Raw genomic sequence first — 21,077 nt, 5'->3', positions numbered from 1 at the left:
GACAAGGCTTGACTAATTTTCCTATGTCTAACAGCTTTATTATTTCTTCAATAATAATTGTATGCAGAAGTGCAGTAGGTCTTTTCTAGCTTTTAATTTTTTTAAGATTATGAGTGTCTAAACTAAGCAGCCTTGTTTTCAATTCTAAAACTATAGATTCAGTATATGAACCTCTAACTATTGTAGTGAAGATTGGTGTTTCAGAGGAAAAACAGCAGAATTTGTACCTTACCTTAATTTATTATTTTTTGATGAAATACACCATTTTTTAAATAATCCCTTTCAAATCACTCATAACAGTACTCAGATGATTTGTTGTATTATCAGCCTACCAGTTGTTTATGATGCCTATGCTTAATATGTTTTGCAATATCCCTCAACAACAGCTTGTAACTGTATAATATTTCCTGATGTGTCTGCTATGATTATTCTCTTGCATTTTTTAGGATGGAAGTTCTGAGGGTTTCAGTTTTGTGTTTGTGAAGTGTGAACCAAACTTCGACAATGGACCTGAAAAGGATCTCACTATGGTAAATATATTTTAAGTAACTTTGATAACAAATCAGCACCAACCTAAGAATAAAATGATGAAGACCAAATGGTCTGTTGTTGTTTCTGTATTTAAGCATATTTTTTGTATTATGCTATTCCTTATCTTTATGAAATTTATTTTTATATATAAATAAATTAAATATCAGTTATAGTGAGTAATTATAAACACATTTTTAATAGTTTAACTAGGAAAGAGTTATGTGATAGGGAAGTGAACTCTATCAGATTCAGTAGAACTAAGTTAATTTGAAATCTGTTGAGACCAGGAAACAATATCATACACCGTACTTAACTGAATGTCAAATTCAAAATGATTCCTACATGTGAGTGGTTCCTGGAGTTGCAATGACCATGGAGTATGGTGAAAAAAATAAAAGACCATAAAACTGTACACACTATTTTATCATTAAAAATCACATGAATCATGGCACTAAAAATATTATTAATCCTTCACAAATTGTTAACGAAGCTGATAGTTTTGCTTTGTTTTTGTTTGTTTGAATTTATTTCTATAAGTGCTAACTCTGCAAGTTTATTTATTGACTGATTTAGATAATCACTCCCAATTTGTTATCCCTTTGTAGCAAAGCCTAGCCATTGTCACTTAATCCATTTGCAAATATTGGCTGGTATTTTACCAAGCATCTCCATAATTCACCTTCCAAGCCTTTGGCAGCCAGTGGAATGTTGAAGTTTGTTACCTAGAAGACTATTCAAGAAACTTCCCCTCAGCTAGTTAGGAATGTAAACATTTTCTTATTAGCTTTCCATCTTCAGCACCAGCATGATTCTGTAGTACTTTTCTCTCGCTCGCAGATAGTATTCCATTATCATTTTTATTTTATTTTATTTAGTTTTTTGAAAATATGAGTGCTCTGATATCGTACTTTTACTTCAAATTAAATAATGTAATATTTGAATGAACCTTTTCCCTGCTAAGCTAAAAATGCTGTAGTACTGCTAAAACTGCCAACCTAAATTAAGGTAAAATGTAAGGTCTTACTGAAAATGTTGAACTCGGCTCAGTTTTGAAGCTATATAGATTATTCTTTTTTGATGATTCATGATATATCTATGTATATGTCCTGTGATTTACTTTTTTTTTGGCACTTATGTCTTTATGTTAAGAATAATTAATTTCCACTTTTTGTAATTAATTTTGCAAATTTGAATTAGTATTTGGCATAGTAGTAATTATTTCACATACATGTTAATGTCACTGTTAGAATCACTAACCTGTGTTGTGTTGTTAAAAGTTTAAATCTGTATGTTTATAAACGTCCAAATGATTTTTGTTCTTGAAATTGAAAATTGAGGTTAGGTTCATCGTCATGGTGACTAGCATTTCGCTGGTTAACATTAACATCATTGTCATCTTCACTTTCAACACTATTGATATTAGTAGTAGTAATTTGAGGAGGGATAACACTATTAGGCCTAATATCTGTCACATGAACTGTTATTGTCTGTCTCACTGTTTTCATCACTAGAAGATATATCACTGTCACTTCCTAACAACATAGCCTGAATGTATTTTTAACACAAGTGTTCTGAATAATATTTTACCATCTTACCCTACACAAATTTACAGTATAATACGCAAAAACACAATAAAAGCAATACCTTGCGTCAAAGAAACTTGCCGTGCAAAGTTCATGGTGCACATGATATGGCCAGCGCCTGCCAACCTCTCAAAAAAATAAGAATGTTATATTCCTTTTGTCAGAGAGAAAGGGGTATTTATTTGTAGTTAGAATACTATGGATCAGCCAGCATGTATAAGTGAGTCATCTATTGTGTTAAACCTGAACAAACGGTATTTGAAAACCACCATTTACGGCATCGGATCTCATCAGATAGCGGCAGTTTTATGATTCACAGAGCATTGGCTTACATCAGATCTTGGCAGCCATTGGGTTAAGCACAAATTGTTAACAATGTATTGTATAGGAATGTCTAAGGACTGCAAAAAAAGTTTGAATTTTTCACAAATTCGAAGTAAAAATGCTAAATTCGACCAAGTTCTACAATATTATAGTAAACCACCATACTTTGTTTGGAAGTTGAGTTACAACTTGACTGTTGGAATCCACTCAAATAGCTATTTGTGAAAAATATTTAAAATTATTATCCAAATACCAGTAGTTTGTGGTTACTATGGAGAGGATATGTGTCTTGTTTCAGCACCAGGAACCAACTTAACAGCCTCTTTTTAATATTCTTAAAAATACTGTACAAAATGTAAAATGACATTTTGGTTGCTATTGTAGGAGTTTTGTACCTATGTAGTTATTTAAGTTGATTTTTCGATTGACATAACTGTGAGCCCCTGTAGGGCAGTACGGCGGCATCTCATTGTTGTTATTGCTCTATTAGCAACACCCAGAGGACACGTGTAGGGTACTTTAACGTTAAACCTACGGACGTTGAGCAATGTTGTCCCACATTCTCAAGGACTGCCCTCTGCAAGCTTTTGCTGGTTCCATCAAGGACATTCCCTGAGTGACCCCTGAGGCACTCTCTTGGCTCGAAGAGCTGGACATTTGTCTCTAAGAGATTGAAAGATCCCCACATTAACCTTTCTTAATGTGGAGTTTGTATATATATAGGTATATTGTATGTATATAAAGTCAATTTTTTTCTTTTTTGTGCCTGTTAAGAACTTGTATATATTCGATTGTCAACTGTAGCATCATACGTTAAATAATAATAACCTATGTAGTGGTTGGGTAAATGTGTAGTGCTGACAGGATAATTTTGGGTAGTGTTGTTGCATTCATTCATGATTAGGGCCCGGATTCATATGCACTAAAAACTCTAAAAATATGCATGCACATATCCACTAAAAATGTTAAAAATATGCATGAAAATATGCACTAAAAATAAAACAAAATGCACTTACCAAACGCATTATTTAATTTCAACTCAGTGTTAAATTGATAAACATGTTTCATTCCTTGCAAATGATGCATGGCAGTAGGTTATCTAAGCTACAGTTTTTCAATGTTTTCAGGGATCAGTGACTTTCTGTTGTCGGACAGAATTAATTTATACGCTGAAAATGACTGTTCTCCGACGATGGACATATCTGGGCAATACTTGTACACTGGCACTGACGGCTCGGAATATTCTTCTGGCAAAGACTGCTTGATTCCACTTATGTAGTTGCTTATGGATTGAATCTTCTTCAGTCCTGGGTTTGAGTCCAACACTGCACTGAGTTTCCTTTTAACTTTTTCTACAGTTTCACCACGGACACCATTTAGAGAACTAACGGGTGTTTTTAATTAACTGAAGGGATTCATGTAGGGGTGTGCCGCGAGTTTCTAGGCCCTTAATCACCTTCCAAAGTGACGAATCATGCACATGGACAAAACTGATATATTTATATACAGTTTCAGATTCAAATGTACAGTTTGCTTCACGAACATGCGCAGTATGAGTATTATCAATACTTTTAACTACACCTTTCACTTGATTAAAATTCTCGTGGTAGAACGATATAGCGGATAACCAAGTTCCCCATCTTGTTAGAACAGGTTCCAGCGGAAGAGAAACCTGAGACAGATGAGTTTTGTACAACTGTACATGAGAGCCGGTGCTATTAGGAACACATTTTTTCCCAGTTGAAAATACTTTGTTGACAGATGGAAAGAGAGTACATATCTTTTCTGCAATACGATGCCATCCGTGGGCCAAACATGTGACATTGACGCGATTTGGAAAAAGTACTCGAAGAGACTGACCAGCTTTCATCATGTACGAAGCTGCATCTGTGACTAAAAGGCGCACTTTGTAACAATCACTCTCCAATTCCTTAGGCCATAGAAGTCGCAGGATTAACAATCTTGCAACTGTAATGTGGTTTGATTTTTCTAGCACTTTTTATGAAAATAAATGAAGTTTCCCAGGTTCTTCTAGACATAATTTACCCACTATGAGGTTCGCAATGTATTGACCACATGAATCGGTTGTTTCATCCACCAATATCCAGACACAGTTCTCTTCTATATCACATCGTATCAAATCGACGGCAGAACCGTGCATTGAAAGTAAATAGTTCTTCCTAAGGGTAGATTCATCTGGTATCCGTTGATTAGCACAATACTTTTTAAGACTTAGAGTTCTTATCTTTAGGCAATTTTACATTTTAATTTATGAAGAGCAAGTTAATGCCTAACAGATGAGTGCACTTGTTTAAGCAAACCTTGGGAGGTTGCTATAAGGAGGAAGGAATATCAGAAAGAAGGAAATAGCTGCCGTGAAAAGAATTATATCTGTATACCTGCTTGTATTGCGACACTGAAAGCATTTTCCTTGATCAGGGAAGACTTCTCGTGTTGCCAAGGGATGTACAACATATAGATTTCATTAGATTTTCATTTCGTTCCAAAATCTTAGATAATTGATCATGCATAAGGGAAAAATATATCTGTATATGCACTAACATTCAAAATATGCATTTCCATATGCCTTTCTTAAATAATCCGGGCCCTATTCATGCTATACACTGCTGAAAAGAATTAGTGAGACATTGGTTGACTTTAGTATTTAACCATTTATTGTTTAAGATATAAATGTTGTTTTGTCTTATTCCAGCATGTTTTACAAAGATACCATAAGCAGTCTGTGAAATTAACCATCACAGCTATTTCCTCTAAAAAAGAATAATGTGTTGTAATAATAATGTTATTGATTTTACGTTCCGCTAACTACTTTTACGGTTTTAGAGATTGCCAAAATGCCAGAATTTTTCCCTGTAGGAGTTCTTTTATGTGCTGGTAAAGCTACTGACTCAAGGCTGATGTATTTGAGCATCTTCAAATACCATTGGACTGAGCCAGGATTGAACCTGCCAACTTGGGCTCTGAAAGCCAGCACCTTAACCATCCGAGCCACTCAGCCTGGCAATTAAAAAAAAAATGCATTATATGAGAATTAATAAAGTGGGTGATCAGTGTGGTATCTAGACTGGTATCTAGTCTGTAGGTGAAAAGCTTATGCTTTTTCAGCTTGTTTTATGTTCAATCACTCAAAATGAGGTACCTGACAGAGGTAGAAATTGTTTGTGCAGTCACTCTGTTCAGCAAAGTAGGACCATCGATACAGTGGCTGCAGACTTTAATGTGGCTGTGACTGCTGTTAGTAGCGCCTGGGAAAGAAGTAATGGAAACAGGATTGTACACAAGGGTGTCAGGCCAGTGTAGAAAGTAGAAAGCTTCATCCAGACAAGACCAGAATGTAGTCATCTGTGCATTTTGCTGTCACTGTGTGGTACTACTCGGTACCACCAAAATGATCTGTGGGTTGTGACTGATAAAATCTCATTGACCAAGCAGTTTACAACAGACTTAGCCTTTTCGCTGCTGAATTCTTGGACAGGCTGATGCGACCCCAGTGCTGAATTTTTTCAGCCAACAATCTCATCAAATATTATTGCCAATTTCATTTTGAGACAATATTTTAACTCACCAGTTTGTTTGTACAGTGTTGGAGACAGTTCATGTTTGGGATCCAGGGTTCAATTTCACACAAGATGGCAAAAATTTCATCCATTATGAAGATGCTTAGAAACTTCAATTTGCATAATGGGCTATGCCTACTTGTCATAAACTTAGCATCAACTGTCTGTTTATAAAATCTGTTTGCTTCGTTCGCTACCTTTACCGACGTCTCTTCATTCACAAATACTCCAAAATAATCCTTTCCAGGGCATTATTATTTGACATTACGTGGTCAGCCCTAAGTCAGTGTCATTTCTTCCTCTCTCTAGCAGCAAGTCATCACCTCTATCAACATTATTATCACTCCCTCTCACTTCACTGATATCCTGTCCGACTCGTTGGCTGAATGGTCAGCATACTGGCCTTCAGTTCAGAGGGTACCGGGTTCGATTCCCGGCCGGGTTGGGGATTTTAACCTTCATTGGTTAATTCCAGTGGCCCGGGGGCTGGGTGTTTGTGCTGTCCCCAACATCCCTGCAACTCACACACCACAGATAACACTATCCTCCACTACAATTACATGCAGTTACCTACACATGGCAGATGCCGCCCACCCTCGTCGGAGGGTCTGCCTTACAAGGGCTGCACTTAGCTAGAAATAGCCACACGAAATTATTATTTATTATTATTATTATTATTGCTGATAGATGTTTGGGTTAGCCATGAGCGCTAATACTTTGTAGGAGGAGCCATTAGCACCAATATGATATGTGAGTTAAGTAGACGAGCCCTGAGATGACCTAATAATGCCGCAAGTGATTGAGATTGTGATGAAGGCTTATGTGTATTTGCTTCTCTGCTTCTTAGCAGCGGGAGCCAGCTTGTTTTGGTGTTAGCCCAGAGGGCTAGCATTGTATGCGAAAGATAAGTAGGCGAGCAGAGCCCAGTTTGTGGCAGTCACTGTGTGTAGTCCTGTTACATTTGAAACCCCGGCAAATGGCAGGGTCTGTCAGCTGATAACTTTCCCTTTCCGTTTGGTTAATTCATTCAGTAGCCCGCCTGAAATCTCCATCACGGCATCCCGAGACTCGCCAAGTAGGCGTGGCACATGTGTGATATCGCATAGTCCGGCAGAGGTATCATGCCAATGATATCATAAGTATATTTCCATGTGTTCTATTTCAGGAAGTGCGACCAGGGTGTCGTATTTGACCTATGCATATATTTTCTTTGTGTGTGTGTGTGTGACGTTGATTAATTGAGTGACAGCATGTACTGTAATGGGTCGGAGGTTCAGTCTTCTCCACTTGCACCCAGGTTGGTTCCGTGATTTAGACTCTGTGCCTTTTTAGGGGTTATTGGAGTCAGTCCCAAGGCTGTGTTTGGTATGCTATGTTTACTGACATGATCGGAATATTTGTGTGTAAATAATTGGGCATGACATTGCGAGTTTGATTATGGTGTATCATCATATATGTATAGATTGATTTAAGGCTATTTGCCAGGCGTAGATAAATTCATCTTATTAACTCCGCGTAATTAAATGCGAGCCATCCGATATTCACCACTTATGAAAGACTTATTTTTGGGTCCGTAACCCTTATCCCGGTATCCACTCCTGTGATGTCAGTTAACCATTATAAATTCTTGTATATTTATTTGTCACCGTATTTTCCCATATGTTATTAGCATATTAAAGTTTGTATTTTAGCCTTACATATGTGATTTCTCATTTAAATATAATATGTAGTCTTCCTCCTGTCCTAAGTCGTTTTGCGTAAATTTTAGTTAGATTTTTCACCCACTTTTTCTATTGGACGATGCACGTAGCTCCTCCGCTGAGCTAGGCCAAGGCACAAGGACAGGGTAAGGTGCAATACTATTGTATCATATTTACAGTTTTCTGAAAGTCTGAATTTTTATTATTTTATCCCACAGAGAGTTTTAACAACAACATTTGTACATTTTTGGATAAGATATGTTGTTATAATAATTCTATCAAGGAGATAGATTTTACCGTGCGCTTTCCATATTTTACTCAGAAGTAGTACCTCATAAATTTTCATGTCTTTATTTTATTTTTGGTGATGTTATCAAGGCTAGTCACTAGTCAAGGTATTCTGAGGAATTATATCTTAGAAGAACTCATCTATTTACAAACTGACATTAATTTTTACTGATTTCATAATTCTGTTACTGTGAAAAATTGGTTATCTACAAGTGAAAGTTGGCAAGTTAAGTCTTATTGATTTAGCTCATTGTTCTTTCTTATTATCTATAGGAAATAAAAGAAGAAATTAATGTTGAAGAACACATTATCAGTGAACATACATCAAACAAGTGAGTACCAATTTTTGTGTAATTTTCTGGACTGTGTCTTCAGATGTCATTGTAATTGTTACGACTAGACTGAGAACTTTATTCATATGTTACATTCAGGTAAAACTGGAAATAAAAAGATATGCAAAGTGTCTATGTTTATAAAGTTAGAGTAGTTTTCATGTTCCTTCTTGTTTTGATAGTTACGGTTGTGAAAGTGTCAGTTGTGTTTGCCTTTAACATCCCATGTTGCTATGAATCTGTGTAATTACTTTTCTTGTGCTGAAAAAATCTGATTATGATAATTGAATGTTTTACATTTAGGCTACATTAGTAATATAACACTTGGAGTATATTGCAGAATCATATAAACCAAATCTAGTTTATTATTATTATTATTATTATTATTATTATTATTATTATTATTATTATTATTATTATTATTATTATTATTATTATTAATCAAACATGGAAAATGATGAGTGTCTTATTTTAAGTATTATTTCTATAATATAGTTGCTATCATACTTTTCTTGAGTATTATATGTTATACTTGATATAATTAATCAATTAATTTACTGGTATTTACGTATTTATTTTACAAAAAGCATTTTAATGACAACACATTTATGCACAGAAATGATAGCATTACATGGAATAAGAAAGTATTTATATCCTGACATGCATGTTACCTCCTCATAGAATGACAGAAGTTACAATCCACTTGGCAGCAATGTAGTCACCCAAAACTTCCATGCTAGCTGGCAGGCAGTCCTTGTGATCTCACTGTTTGAAACATCATTATGACTAGAATAACAAGAAAAGTCTTCTTATGGACACTAGATCTAGAAATGTTTAACATTTAAACAATTGTTCAGTTAATAAATAATGCTTCTAGTTAAAATTATTATAATACAAAGCAGGCAAACAAAAATCTCTGAGCAAGGGTGGGATAGCCTTTACTTAACTTCTTGTGGTTGTCTTCTTTAATATAAATAAGGAAAATTGTGGGGAAGACCTTGAATGTTGTAAGATCTAAATGTTTGTGAAGTTTTTCCTTGATTTGTGTTGCTAAATTAAAAATTTTCAGTTTGGCTGTTATTGTTCATCTGAAGTGGATGTAGACAGTTCGGTAAACAGTTTTTTTGGGGTAGTTTAATTTAATGGTTCAATTTTTCAGACATATACCTTACACTTTCTACTAAATGATGAGAGATTTGATGTTATTAAAACATTCTTTGTAATTTGTCTGGGTCTAAATGGTTCATATCATTATTTTACCTATTAGTCAAGCCATTACAAACATAATGTTAATTTTTAAAAATAATGAAGCACTATTTTCTCATGTGATGATCTAGAAATAATATAGTGGCAGAAAAGAATCAGAGATTATATTGTCTCTGGTTAACAAAACAAAAATACTAGATCAACAAAAGTAGTATGTATGTTACCGGTATTTGAAAAATCAAGAACTAATCTAAGACACAACGTGAAGTCTCTTGAGGAAGAGAGATCCAATCCACATTTTTGCACACTATTCATGGGAATGATTGTTTTTGATGGATGTAGGTTTGATAGTGAATATCAAATGAAGTTTCTGCAGTATTCCCTCTGGAATTTTCAAAAAATGAAGTTAAGAAAGGACTGTTCATCAGGAATGCTGTTATACACAACATAGTTTCTATTAGGCACATAAGTGAGCAATGATGTGGGAGATTTTCAGGTATTTCAGGGATTTTTTGATGACACAGACCAACATCTAATTTGTAGTGAACTAAGTATCTCTAGACCTGGGATAGAGAAAGTGAAATCTGTCCGCAGATGAATAAGGGTAGAAAATCTCCAGGATGAGGAAAATAGACAGAAGTATACGGATATGATAAGTGAATAGTTCTCCAAGCAACAGGCAGTAAGCAGGTTCAGGACATACAAAGAGATTGGGTGACATACCAGAATGCTGTAGTAGAAACAGAAAGAGCTGGAACAGCTGTGTGAAATATGGAAAAAAGCGAGCATCTTGGTGGAACGATGAAGTGAAAGCAGCTTGTAAATGTAAAAAGAAGGCATATCAGAAATGGCTACAAACACGGACTGATTCAGACAGGTAATTGTTTGTGGATGGAAGAAACATAGTTAAACAAAATATTGTTGAGTCCAAGAAGAAGTTGTCGGAAAATTTTGGTAAAAATATGGAAAGGCTTGGTCAAGCGGCAGAGAAATCTTTTCTGTACAGTAATAAAGAATCTTAGAAAGGGAGGGAGAAAGAAAAAGAATAGTGTTTTGGGTAAATCATGTGAACTCATAATAGATTCCAGGCAATTACTGGACAGGTGGAAGGAATATTTTAAAAACCTTTGCAATGTAAAAGGAAATCTTTTTGGTGATGTTGAAAACAACTGAACTCATGGGGAGGAGGAAAATGATGTCGATGAAATTACACTTGAGGAAGTGGAAAGGATGGTAATAAACTTAAATGTCATAAAGCAGCAGTAATATTAGTAGATAAGATTAGCATGGAATGTGACATCTTCTGATTAGATGAAAGCAATAATTGTACTTATCTATAAGCAAGGGAACTGGAAGGATTGGAACAACTATTAAGGTATTTCATTGATCAGTATACCAGGCAAGGTGTTCATATGCCTTTGGGAAGGGAGGGTGCGATGAGTGGTTGAGAGTAACTTGGATGAAAACCAGTGTGGTTTCAGAGCACAGAGGGACTGCCAGGATCAGATTTTCAGTATGGACCAGGTAACTGAAAAAATGCTACGAGAGGAATAGAGAGTTATGTTTGTTTCATAGGTCTAGAGAAGGCATATGACGGAGTACCAAGGGAAAGGATGTTTGCCGTACTGGGAGATTATGCAGATTATTAAAAGCAATCAAAGGCATTTATGTTGACACTTGGGCTGCAGTGAGATTTGATGGTAGAGTTTCTTGGTTCAATGTACTTACAGGGGTATAAAAGGATGTAATCTTTCAACTTTGTTGTTCATAGTTTACATGGATCATCTACTGAGAAGTATAAAGTGACAAGAAGGGATTCAGTTAGGTATATGTAGTTAGCAGTTTGGCCTATGCCGGTGACTTGGTCTTAGTGGCAGATTGTACTGAAAGCCTGCAGTCTAATATTGTGGAACTTGAAAATTGGTGCAATGAGTATGATATGAAAATTAGCATTCCCAAGACTAAATTGATGTCAGTAGGTAAGAAACCTAAGAGAATTGAATGACAGGTTGTGAATACAAAGCTGGAACTGGTAGATAATTTCAGGTATTTAGGATGTGTATTTTCCAAGGATGGTGATATAATAAGTGAGATTAAATGAAGGTGCAGCAAAGCTAATGTGGTAAGTTTATAGTTGTGATCAACCATATTCTGTAAGAAGGAAGTGATCTACCAGACGAAACTGTCTTTACACCAGTCTGTTTTCAGACCAACTTTGCTTTATGGGAGTGAATGCTGGGTGGACTCAAGATATCTTATTCGTAATTTAGAAGTAACAGACATGAAAGTAAATGATCGCTGCTACAAACAGATGCAAACAATTGCAGGAGGGTACTCGGAATGAGGAGATAAAGGCTAAGTTAGGTATGAACTCGACTGATGAAGCTATTTGCATAAACCAGCTTTGGTGGTGGGGTAATATGAGGCGAATATAGGAGGATAGGTTACCCAGGTGATTAATGGACTCGGTCATGGAGGGTAAGAGAAGTAGAAGGAGATCAAGATGGCAGTGGTTAAACTCAGTTTCTAATGATTTAAAGATAAGATGTATAGGACTAAACGAGGCCACAGAACTTCAGTAGAACTTGGTTATTACGACATGCAAGGGACCAGAAAAATTATGTAGTTATAAATGAGTGTTATAGTAAGCGAGATTCACATTATCAATCTAGTGAGATGGAAAATGAAAAATACAGCAACATAAACTTAATTAGGCTTATTTTAGATTTATATACAGTATTCACTTATAAGCATACCATTAAAATACAAGTACAATTATTATAAATACAATATTCTGTATTAAAACAGTTTGTCCAGTACTCATCAAACTTCTTTACTTTGGAGTGAAGTAATCAGTCATTTTGCTCTGTTGTCTCCTACTTGCCCAATACACACTTTCTAAATTACATTCTATGTTCATTCTTTTATTAGTAATTTCACTGTTCTCCCTCCTCTATCTTCGTAGAACATGTTCACAATTCTAATGACTTCTAAAATGTCACTCACTGTAGGGACAGGCACCTTAGTCATTTCTTCTTCTTCTCCACCTCCTTCCTCCACTTCATGGTCACTGTGGCTGTTATTCTTCACTTCACTTACAATTTTGTTTTCAGTTTGCACTTCGGTTGTAACTTTTTTTTTTTTTGCTAGTGGCTTTACGTTGCACCGAAACAGATGGGTCTTATGGGGACAGTGGGATAGGAAAGGCTTAGGAGTTGGAAGGAAGTGGCCATGGCCTTAATTAAGGTTCAGCCCCAGCGTTTGCCTGGTGTGAAAATGGGAAACCACGGAAACCACCTTCAGGGCTGCCGACAGTAGGATTCAAACCCACTATCTCCTGGATGCGCGCCTCTAACCGCACGGCCAACTCGCCCAGTGGTTGGATGTAACTAGGTCGTCAGTTTTTGTTGAAAACGTTTCATAGTCATACTGATTGAGTATATCACAGTTGGTTTCTTGCAAAATTTCAGATAATGGCAGATCATCACTGTCATCGAACATATCTTCAGTTTTGACGCACTTATAATGTCCAATAACAGACCAACTATGTTGGTATTATTTATTTCTTTGGTTGACGAGATCCCAGCATGGTGGAAACAGTTCAAAATAGTTTTGGTAGTGACCCGTTTCCATGCTTTTGTAATGCATCTGATCGCATCTATCAATGTAGTAGAATAATCCTGCTTTTTCTCAATGCATTCTCTCATTTTCAACAATATCACCTTACGATAGTGGTATTTCAGACTCCTAATTACCCCTTGATCCATGGGCTGCAATATGCTTGTCATATTTGCAGGAAGAAAAACAAGCTTAATGTTCTCCAGACCTGAGATTACAGGGTGTGCTGGACAGTTGTCAACAAGAAACATGATCTTTCTTTTCTGAATTCCAAGCTCCCGATTACAATGCCTCATGTCAGCTTCAAATAATTCGGAAGTCATCCAGGATTTTTTATTAGCACTATGGTGTACAGGCAGATTTTTACATGCCTAAAGCATCTAGGACATTTTGATTTGCCAATCACAAACAGTTTTCTCTTCTCAGTTCCATCTACATTAGCACAAACCAGAATTGTTATTCGTTCTTTAGATAACTTGCCACTAACACATTTTTCACCTTTGAATTTCAGATTTTTTCCCTGTGTCAATCCCAAGAAAATGTCAGTCTTGTCTGCATTAAAGACGAGACAGTCAGCATATCCTTTGTACACATTAGACCACACGGTATTAAGCCATTCGTGGTTTATTTTTGCATTCACTCTGTACACTTTGCCAAAACTAATGTTGTGACGCTGCTTGAATCTTCATTCCAGCCACTGCTGCACACAATCTTCATCTTTGAATTAGCAAATTCTTCTGCTTTCATCATAAGGACAGGTCTGCTAAAGGGTACATTATAGCTTCTCTGTTGCTTGAACCACGTAAGCAGCACTTCATCCATGTTCACTCCGTTCAGGTTTTTGTAGCTGCTTAATTTTCAAACCAATCTGTTCAAATGCAGCAACAATTTTATCCTTGCTCTTCCAAATCATTTGGACTGTGGAATTAACAAGGCCAAATTTCAACACGTGTCAGCATTTTTAATTCCATTCTCAATTTGGTGAATTACTTTAACTTTTTCTTCCAACGTTAAAGTTTTTTTAGTGTGTTAAATGCATTACACTTAGCAGAAACTTCCAGTCAAAACTGACTGCATGCAGTTACTCTTAATACTGCTAAAATTTGGGTGGGTTACAATGGGGTGGAGAATCTGCTTCCATTCCCAAGGTCTATGACAAAAGGGGACAGGAAATAATTTGCCAGCTTGCCAGATTTCAATAAAATATTTTTTAAAAATACTTTGGTTCTTAGAAAATCTTATTCCAAACATGCATATATACATTATCATTATAGACTGTTATGCCTTTCAGCGTTCAGTCTGCAAGCCTCTGTGAATTTACTAAACGTCACCACAATCCTCGATTTGCAACTAGTGTTGTGGCCTCAATTAGTTCTATACCTCTTATCTTTAAATCGTTAGAAACTGAGTCTGACCATCGTCGTCTTGGTCTCCCTCTACTTCTCTTACTCTCCATGGCAGAGTCCATTATTCTCCCAGGTAACCTATCCTCCTCCATTCGCCTCACATGACCCCACCACCGAAACCAGTTTATGCGTACAGCTTCATCCATCGAGTTCATTCCTTAATTAGCCTTTATCTCCTCATTCCGAGTACCCTCCTTCCATTGTTCCCACATGTTTGTACCAGCAATAATTCTTGCTACTTTCATGTCTGTTACTTCTAACTTATGAATAAGATATCCTGAGTCCACCCAGCTTTCGCTCCCGTAAAGCAAAGTTGATCTGAAAACAGACCGATGTAAAGATAGTTTCGTCTGGGAGCTGACTTCCTTCTTACAGAATACTACTGATCGCAACTGCGAGCTCACTGCATTAGCTTTACGACACCTTGATTCAATCTCACTTACTATATTACCATCCTGGGAGAACACACAACCTAAATACTTGAAATTATCGACCTGTTCTAGCTTTATATCACCAATTTGACATTCAATTCTGTTGAATTTCTTACCTACTGACATCAATTTAGTCTTCGAGAGGCTAATTTTCATACCATACTCATTGCATCTATTTTCAAGTTCCAAAATATTACACTGCAGGCTTTCGGCACAGTCTGCCATTAAGACCAAGTCGTCAGCATAGGCCAAACTGCTTACTACCTTTCCACCTAACTGAATCCCTCCCTGCCATTTTAAACCTTTCAGCAGATGATCCAAGTAAACTACGAACAGCAAAGGTGAAAGATTACAGCCTTGTCTAACTCCTGTAAGTACCCTGAACCAAGAACTCATTCTACCATCAATTCTCACAGAAGCCCAATTGTCAACATAAATGCCTTTGATTGATTTTAATAATCTACCTTTAATTCCATAGTCCCCCAGTATAGTGAACATCTTTTCCCTCGGTACTCTGTCATATGCTTTCTCTAGATCTACGAAACATAAACACAACTGCCTATTCTTCTCGTGGCATTTTTCAATTACCTGGTACATACTGAAAATCTGAACCTGACCAGCCTCTCTGTGGTCTGAAACCACACTGGTTTTCATCCAACTTCCTCTCGACGACTGATCGCACCCTCCCTTCCAAGATGCCAGTGAATACTTTGCCTGGTACACTAATCAATGAGATACCTTGATAGTTGTTGCAATCCTTCCTGTTCTCTTGCTTATAGATAGGTGCAATTACTGCTTATGTCCAATCTGAAGGTACCTTACCAACACTCCTTGCTAATTTTACTACTTTATGAAGCCATTTCACCCCTGCCTTCCCACTATACTTCACCATTTCAGGTCTAATTTCATCTATTCCTGCTGCCTTATGACAACGGAGTGAGTTTATTTACCATTCTTTCCACTTCCTCAAGCATAATTTCACCAACATCATTTTCCTCCTCCCCATGAGCTTGGCTGTTTGGAACACCACCAGAATGATTTCCTTTTACATTGAGAATATGTTCAAAATATTCCCTCCACCTCTCCAGTGATTCCCTGGGATCTATTATGAGTTCACCTGAATTACTCAAAACACTGTTCATTTCCTTTTTCCCTCCCTTCCTAAGATTCTTTAATACTGTCCAGAAAGGTTTCCCTGCTGCTTGACCTAGCCTTTCCAGGTTATTACCAAAATCTTCCCATGACTTCTTTTTGGATTCAACAACGATTTGTTTCGCTCTGTTTCTTTCATCTACGTATAAATCCCTGTCTGCCTCAGCCCTTGTTTGGAGCCATTTCTGATAAGCCTTCTTTTTACGTTTACAGGCTCCTCTCACTTCATCATTCCACCAAGATGTTCGCCTGTTTCCATCTTTACACACAGTCGTGGCATTCCCTTGCTGTTTCTACTACAGCATCCCTGTATGCCACACATTCACTTTCTATATCTTGAACCTGCTTACTGTCTACTGTTCGAAACTTCTCACTAATCATATCAATGTACTTCTGTCTAATTTCGTCTCCTGCAGATTTTCTACCCTTATTCGTTTGCAGACAGATTTCACTTTCTCTACCCTAGGCCTAGAGACACTTAGTTCACTGCTGATCAGATGGTGGTCTGTATCATCGAAAAATCTGCGAAAAACTCGTACGTTCCCAACAGATTTCCTGAATTCAAAGTCTGTTAAGATATAGTCTATTCTGGATCTGGTACCCCTAGCCTCGCATGTGTAGCGGTGAATAGCCTTATTCTTGAAAAATGTATTCATAACAGCTAAACCCATACTAGCACAGAAGTCCAGCAAACGCTTCCCATTCCCATTAGCTTCCATATCTTCCCCACATTTACCAATCACCCTTTTGTATCCTTCAGTTCTATTCCCAACTCTCGCATTGAAATTGCCCATTAGCACTATTCTATCCTTGCTGTTGACCCTGACCACGATGTCACTCAATGCTTCATAAAACTTGCCAACTTCATCCTCAACTGCACCCTCACATGGTGAATACACGGACACAATTCTTGTCCTAATTCCTCCAACTGACAAATCTACCCGCATCATTTGCTCATTTCTGTGGCTAACAGAAACTATGTTGCGTGCAGTGGTATTCCTGATAAAGAGCCCTACCCCAGACTCTGCCCTTCCCTTTCTAACACCTGTCAAGTACACTTTATAATCTCCTATCTCTTCCTCGTTATCTCCCCTTACCCGAATATCACTTACTCCTAGCACATCCAGATGCATCCTCTTTGCTAACTCAGCCAGTTCTACCTTCTTTCTTCCATAAGCCCCATTAATATTGATAGCTCCCCATCGAATTCCATTTTGTTCGCCAAGTTGTTTCCAAGGAGTTCCTCGCCTGTCAAATGGGGGTGGGACTCCATTACTCCCATAGGTCCGAGGCTTGCTTTAAATGTTCTGAGCTCGGTAAATTCATGAAGCAGGATGCTACCCTACTTGCACATAGTCCAAGTGAGGATCTCTCCTCTAACTGGTTATGGACCACTGGTGAATTGTATAGTCATAGCCACCTGAGCACAAGGAGGGCCATGACTCGGAATATGTCCGAGATGCCCACTTCCTTTCCATAGCAACTGGTATCCCGACTCAGGACCACTTACTAGGCCACTCAGCCGTTGCCCATGGTTCACGAACTAGGACGTGACTACAGTAACCCACAAACATGTTATTCCAAACAGAGGTTGAAAATTATTTTATATACGAGGTAGATGCGTATACATTTGTCATGTTAAGCAAGGCTGGAAAACACATTTCTTATGACGAATATGTTCGTACCACACAAAACATGATGTTATAGACGAGTTGTCACTGAAACCAATGTCGTTATACCGAAGTTCAACTATATTTACAAATAGAGGATTGCGGCAGCATTTAGTAAATTCACAGAGACTTGCAGACTTAATGCTGAAAGGCATAACCGTCTATAATGAGTATGTATGTATGTATGTATGTATGTATGTAGTTCAAAAATTAGGGGAATCAAGGTGATGATTATACACTGACTGACAGAGCAAATGCAACACCAAAGAGGAGTGGTTCGAAAGGGCTGAAAGTTGGAGAAAAAACAGAGACGGCACGGACGAATAATTGATGTTTATTTCAAACCGATATGCAGGTTACACAATGCGCACGGCATCGACTCAGTAGGATGTAGGACCACCCCGAGCGGCGATGCACGCAGAAACACGTCGAGGTACAGAGTCAATAAGAGTGCGGATGATGTCCTGAGGGATGGTTCTCCATTCTCTGTCAACCATTTGCCACAGTTGGTCATCCGTACGAGGCTGGGGCAGAGTTTGCAAACGGCGTCCAATGAGATCCCACACGTGTTCGATTGGTGAGAGATCTGGAGAGTACGCTGGCCACGGAAGCATCTGTACACCTCGTAGAGCCTGTTGGGAGATGCGAGCAGTGTGTGGGCGGGCATTATCCTGCTGAAACAGAGCATTGGGCAGCCCCTGAAGGTACGGGAGTGCCACCGGCCGCAGCACATGCTGCACGTAGCGGTGGGCATTTAACGTGCCTTGAATACGCACTAGAGGTGACGTGGAATCATACGCAATAGCGTCCCAAACCATGATGCCGCGTTGTCTAGCGGTAGGGCGCTCCACAGTTACTGCCGGATTTGACCTTTCTCCACGCCGACGCCACACTCGTCTGCGGTGACTATCACTGACAGAACAGAAGCGTGACTCATCGGAGAACACGACGTTCCGCCATTCCCTCATCCAAGTCGCTCTAGCCCGGCACCATGCCAGGCGTGCACGTCTATGCTGTGGAGTCAATGGTAGTCTTCTGAGCGGACGCCGGGAGTGCAGGCCTCCTTCAACCAATCGACGGGAAATTGTTCTGGTCGATATTGGAACAGCCAGGGTGTCTTGCACATGCTGAAGAATGGCGGTTGACGTGGCGTGCGGGGCTGCCACCGCTTGGCGGCGGATGCGCCGATCCTCGCGTGCTGACGTCACTCGGGCTGCGCCTGGACCCCTCGCACGTGCCACATGTCCCTGCGCCAACCATCTTCGCCACAGGCGCTGCACCGTGGACACATCCCTATGGGTATCGGCTGCGATTTGACGAAGCGACCAACCTGCCCTTCTGAGCCCGATCACCATACCCCTCGTAAAGTCATCTGTGTGCTGGAAATGCCTCCGTTGACGGCAGCCTGGCATTCTTAGCTATACACGTGTCCTGTGGCACACGACAACACGTTCTACAATGACTGTCGGCTGAGAAATCACGGTACGAAGTGGGCCATTCGCCAACGCCGTGTCCCATTTATCGTTCGCTACGTGTGCAGCACAGCGGCGCATTTCACATCATGAGCATACCTCAGTGACGTCAGTCTACCCTGCAATTGGCATAAAGTTCTGACCACTCCTTCTTGGTGTTGCATTTGCTCTGTCAGTCAGTGTATTAACATATTTATTGAAAATCTGAAACAAATTAACTGGGGCTTTGTATTTGAATTTCAAATGGGAGAAAATTATATTGAAACTGTATTTGGAAACTTTTGGATAAATTGGTTGAATTGTGGCATTTATGTTCACCACTGGTAAAAATTAGTCGTAATTGTAAACTTATAAGCAAGAAGTTGAAGTGGTATACTGATGAATTGACTCAGTAGAGATAAAGAATAAAGAAGAAGGAACCAAGCAGAATGGCATGTATAAAGCGTATCTTAACTGTAAAAAGTTATATAAAAGAAAAAGTTATCCATGTCAAAACTTTAGCTTGTGAAAAATATATTGAGAATGCACCCAACAAATGTGGGATGTTATAGTACAAGAAAACATCCCTACTCATAATCTCAAGACACATTTCTCGATCCTGAAGAACTGAATAATTATTTCTTTTACTCTGTAAAAGAAATCGGCGATAAAATTAAGGTGACAGGTACAGCTGCGAGTCACTTTCTTCACAATCAACCCCCTTGCCGTAACACTTTCCATTGGATGAATATTGAATTTTCACGACTGCATTGTAATCAAAACCGACTTTCAACATATTAGGTCGTGTTACGTACATTTAGTATGTGTTGAAGAGATATTAAGTACAGAACAAAAATGGCCAACCGGACACCAGTGGGATGCGAACCCACAACCTCCCGATTTTGCGTTGGTTGCTCTACCAATTGAGCTATCATGGCCTAGTCCTTCTTTGTTCTGTTGGGAAGAATTTAAACTACAGGTCTGGTACTACTGCCATCACACTATAGAGTGTTTTTAAGTTGCCCGTTGAGGGTCAAGTCAATGAATATTGAATTTTCAGGACCGCATTGTAATCAAAACAGACTTTCAACATATTAGGTCAAGTTACGTACATTTAGTACATATTAGGTCAAGTTATGTACATTTAGTACGTGTTGAAAGTTGGTTTAGATTACAATGCAGTCGTGAAAATTCAATATTCATTGACTTGGCCCTCAACGGGCAACTTAAACGCACTCTACAGTGTGATGGCAGTAGTGCCAGACCTGTAGCTTAGATCCTTTCCAACAGAACAAAGATGGCCTAGGCCACAATAGCTTAATTGGTAAAGCAACCGACGCAAAATCGGGAGGTTGTGGGTTCAGATCCCGCTGGTGTCCGGTTGGCCATTTTCGTTCTGTACTGAACATCTCTTCAACACGTACTAAATGTACGTAACACGGCCTAATATGTTGAAAGTTGGTTTTGATTACTTTCCATTACGTTGAAATCACATCTGATGAAGCAATTAAAGTTAGCTTAAAATGATCAAACTCTAAGAGTATGGATTGTTATTGGTTATCTAATTACATCATCAAATGAATAATACATTTAATTTCTGAACCTCTAGCTTTTATTTTTAATAAGTGTTTAGAGTTTGGAATTTTTCCTGATTAAATCAGGAAGTCAGGAAAAATTTCTAAAGTTATTCCAGTATTTAAAAGTGGGGATGAACAATTTCTTCAAAACTATCATGTAGTCTCAATTGTTCCAATAATTTCTAAAGTATTTGAATCACTTTTGTACAATCAACTTAGCAACTGTTTTG

The 21,077-nt window shown here is 38.2% G+C and overlaps 1 protein-coding gene across 1 annotated transcript in view; it reads left to right on the top strand.

Moving 5' to 3' along the window:
- Positions 1 to 21,077, top strand: part of LOC136886016 (zinc finger protein OZF) — a 40,834-nt gene that overhangs the window by 2,364 nt on the left and 17,393 nt on the right. The window contains exons 2-3 of the mRNA XM_068225750.1: positions 447 to 530; positions 8,278 to 8,336. Coding sequence (XP_068081851.1) covers positions 447 to 530; positions 8,278 to 8,336 — 143 coding nt within the window. The remainder of the gene's footprint in view (positions 1 to 446; positions 531 to 8,277; positions 8,337 to 21,077) is intronic.

The sequence above is a fragment of the Anabrus simplex genome, chromosome 1, assembly GCF_040414725.1.
Source record: "Anabrus simplex isolate iqAnaSimp1 chromosome 1, ASM4041472v1, whole genome shotgun sequence".
NCBI classification, from domain to species: Eukaryota; Metazoa; Arthropoda; class Insecta; order Orthoptera; family Tettigoniidae; genus Anabrus; species Anabrus simplex.
The sequence above is the reverse complement of the archived record's forward strand: the minus strand, read 5'-3'. Positions and strand labels throughout refer to the sequence as shown.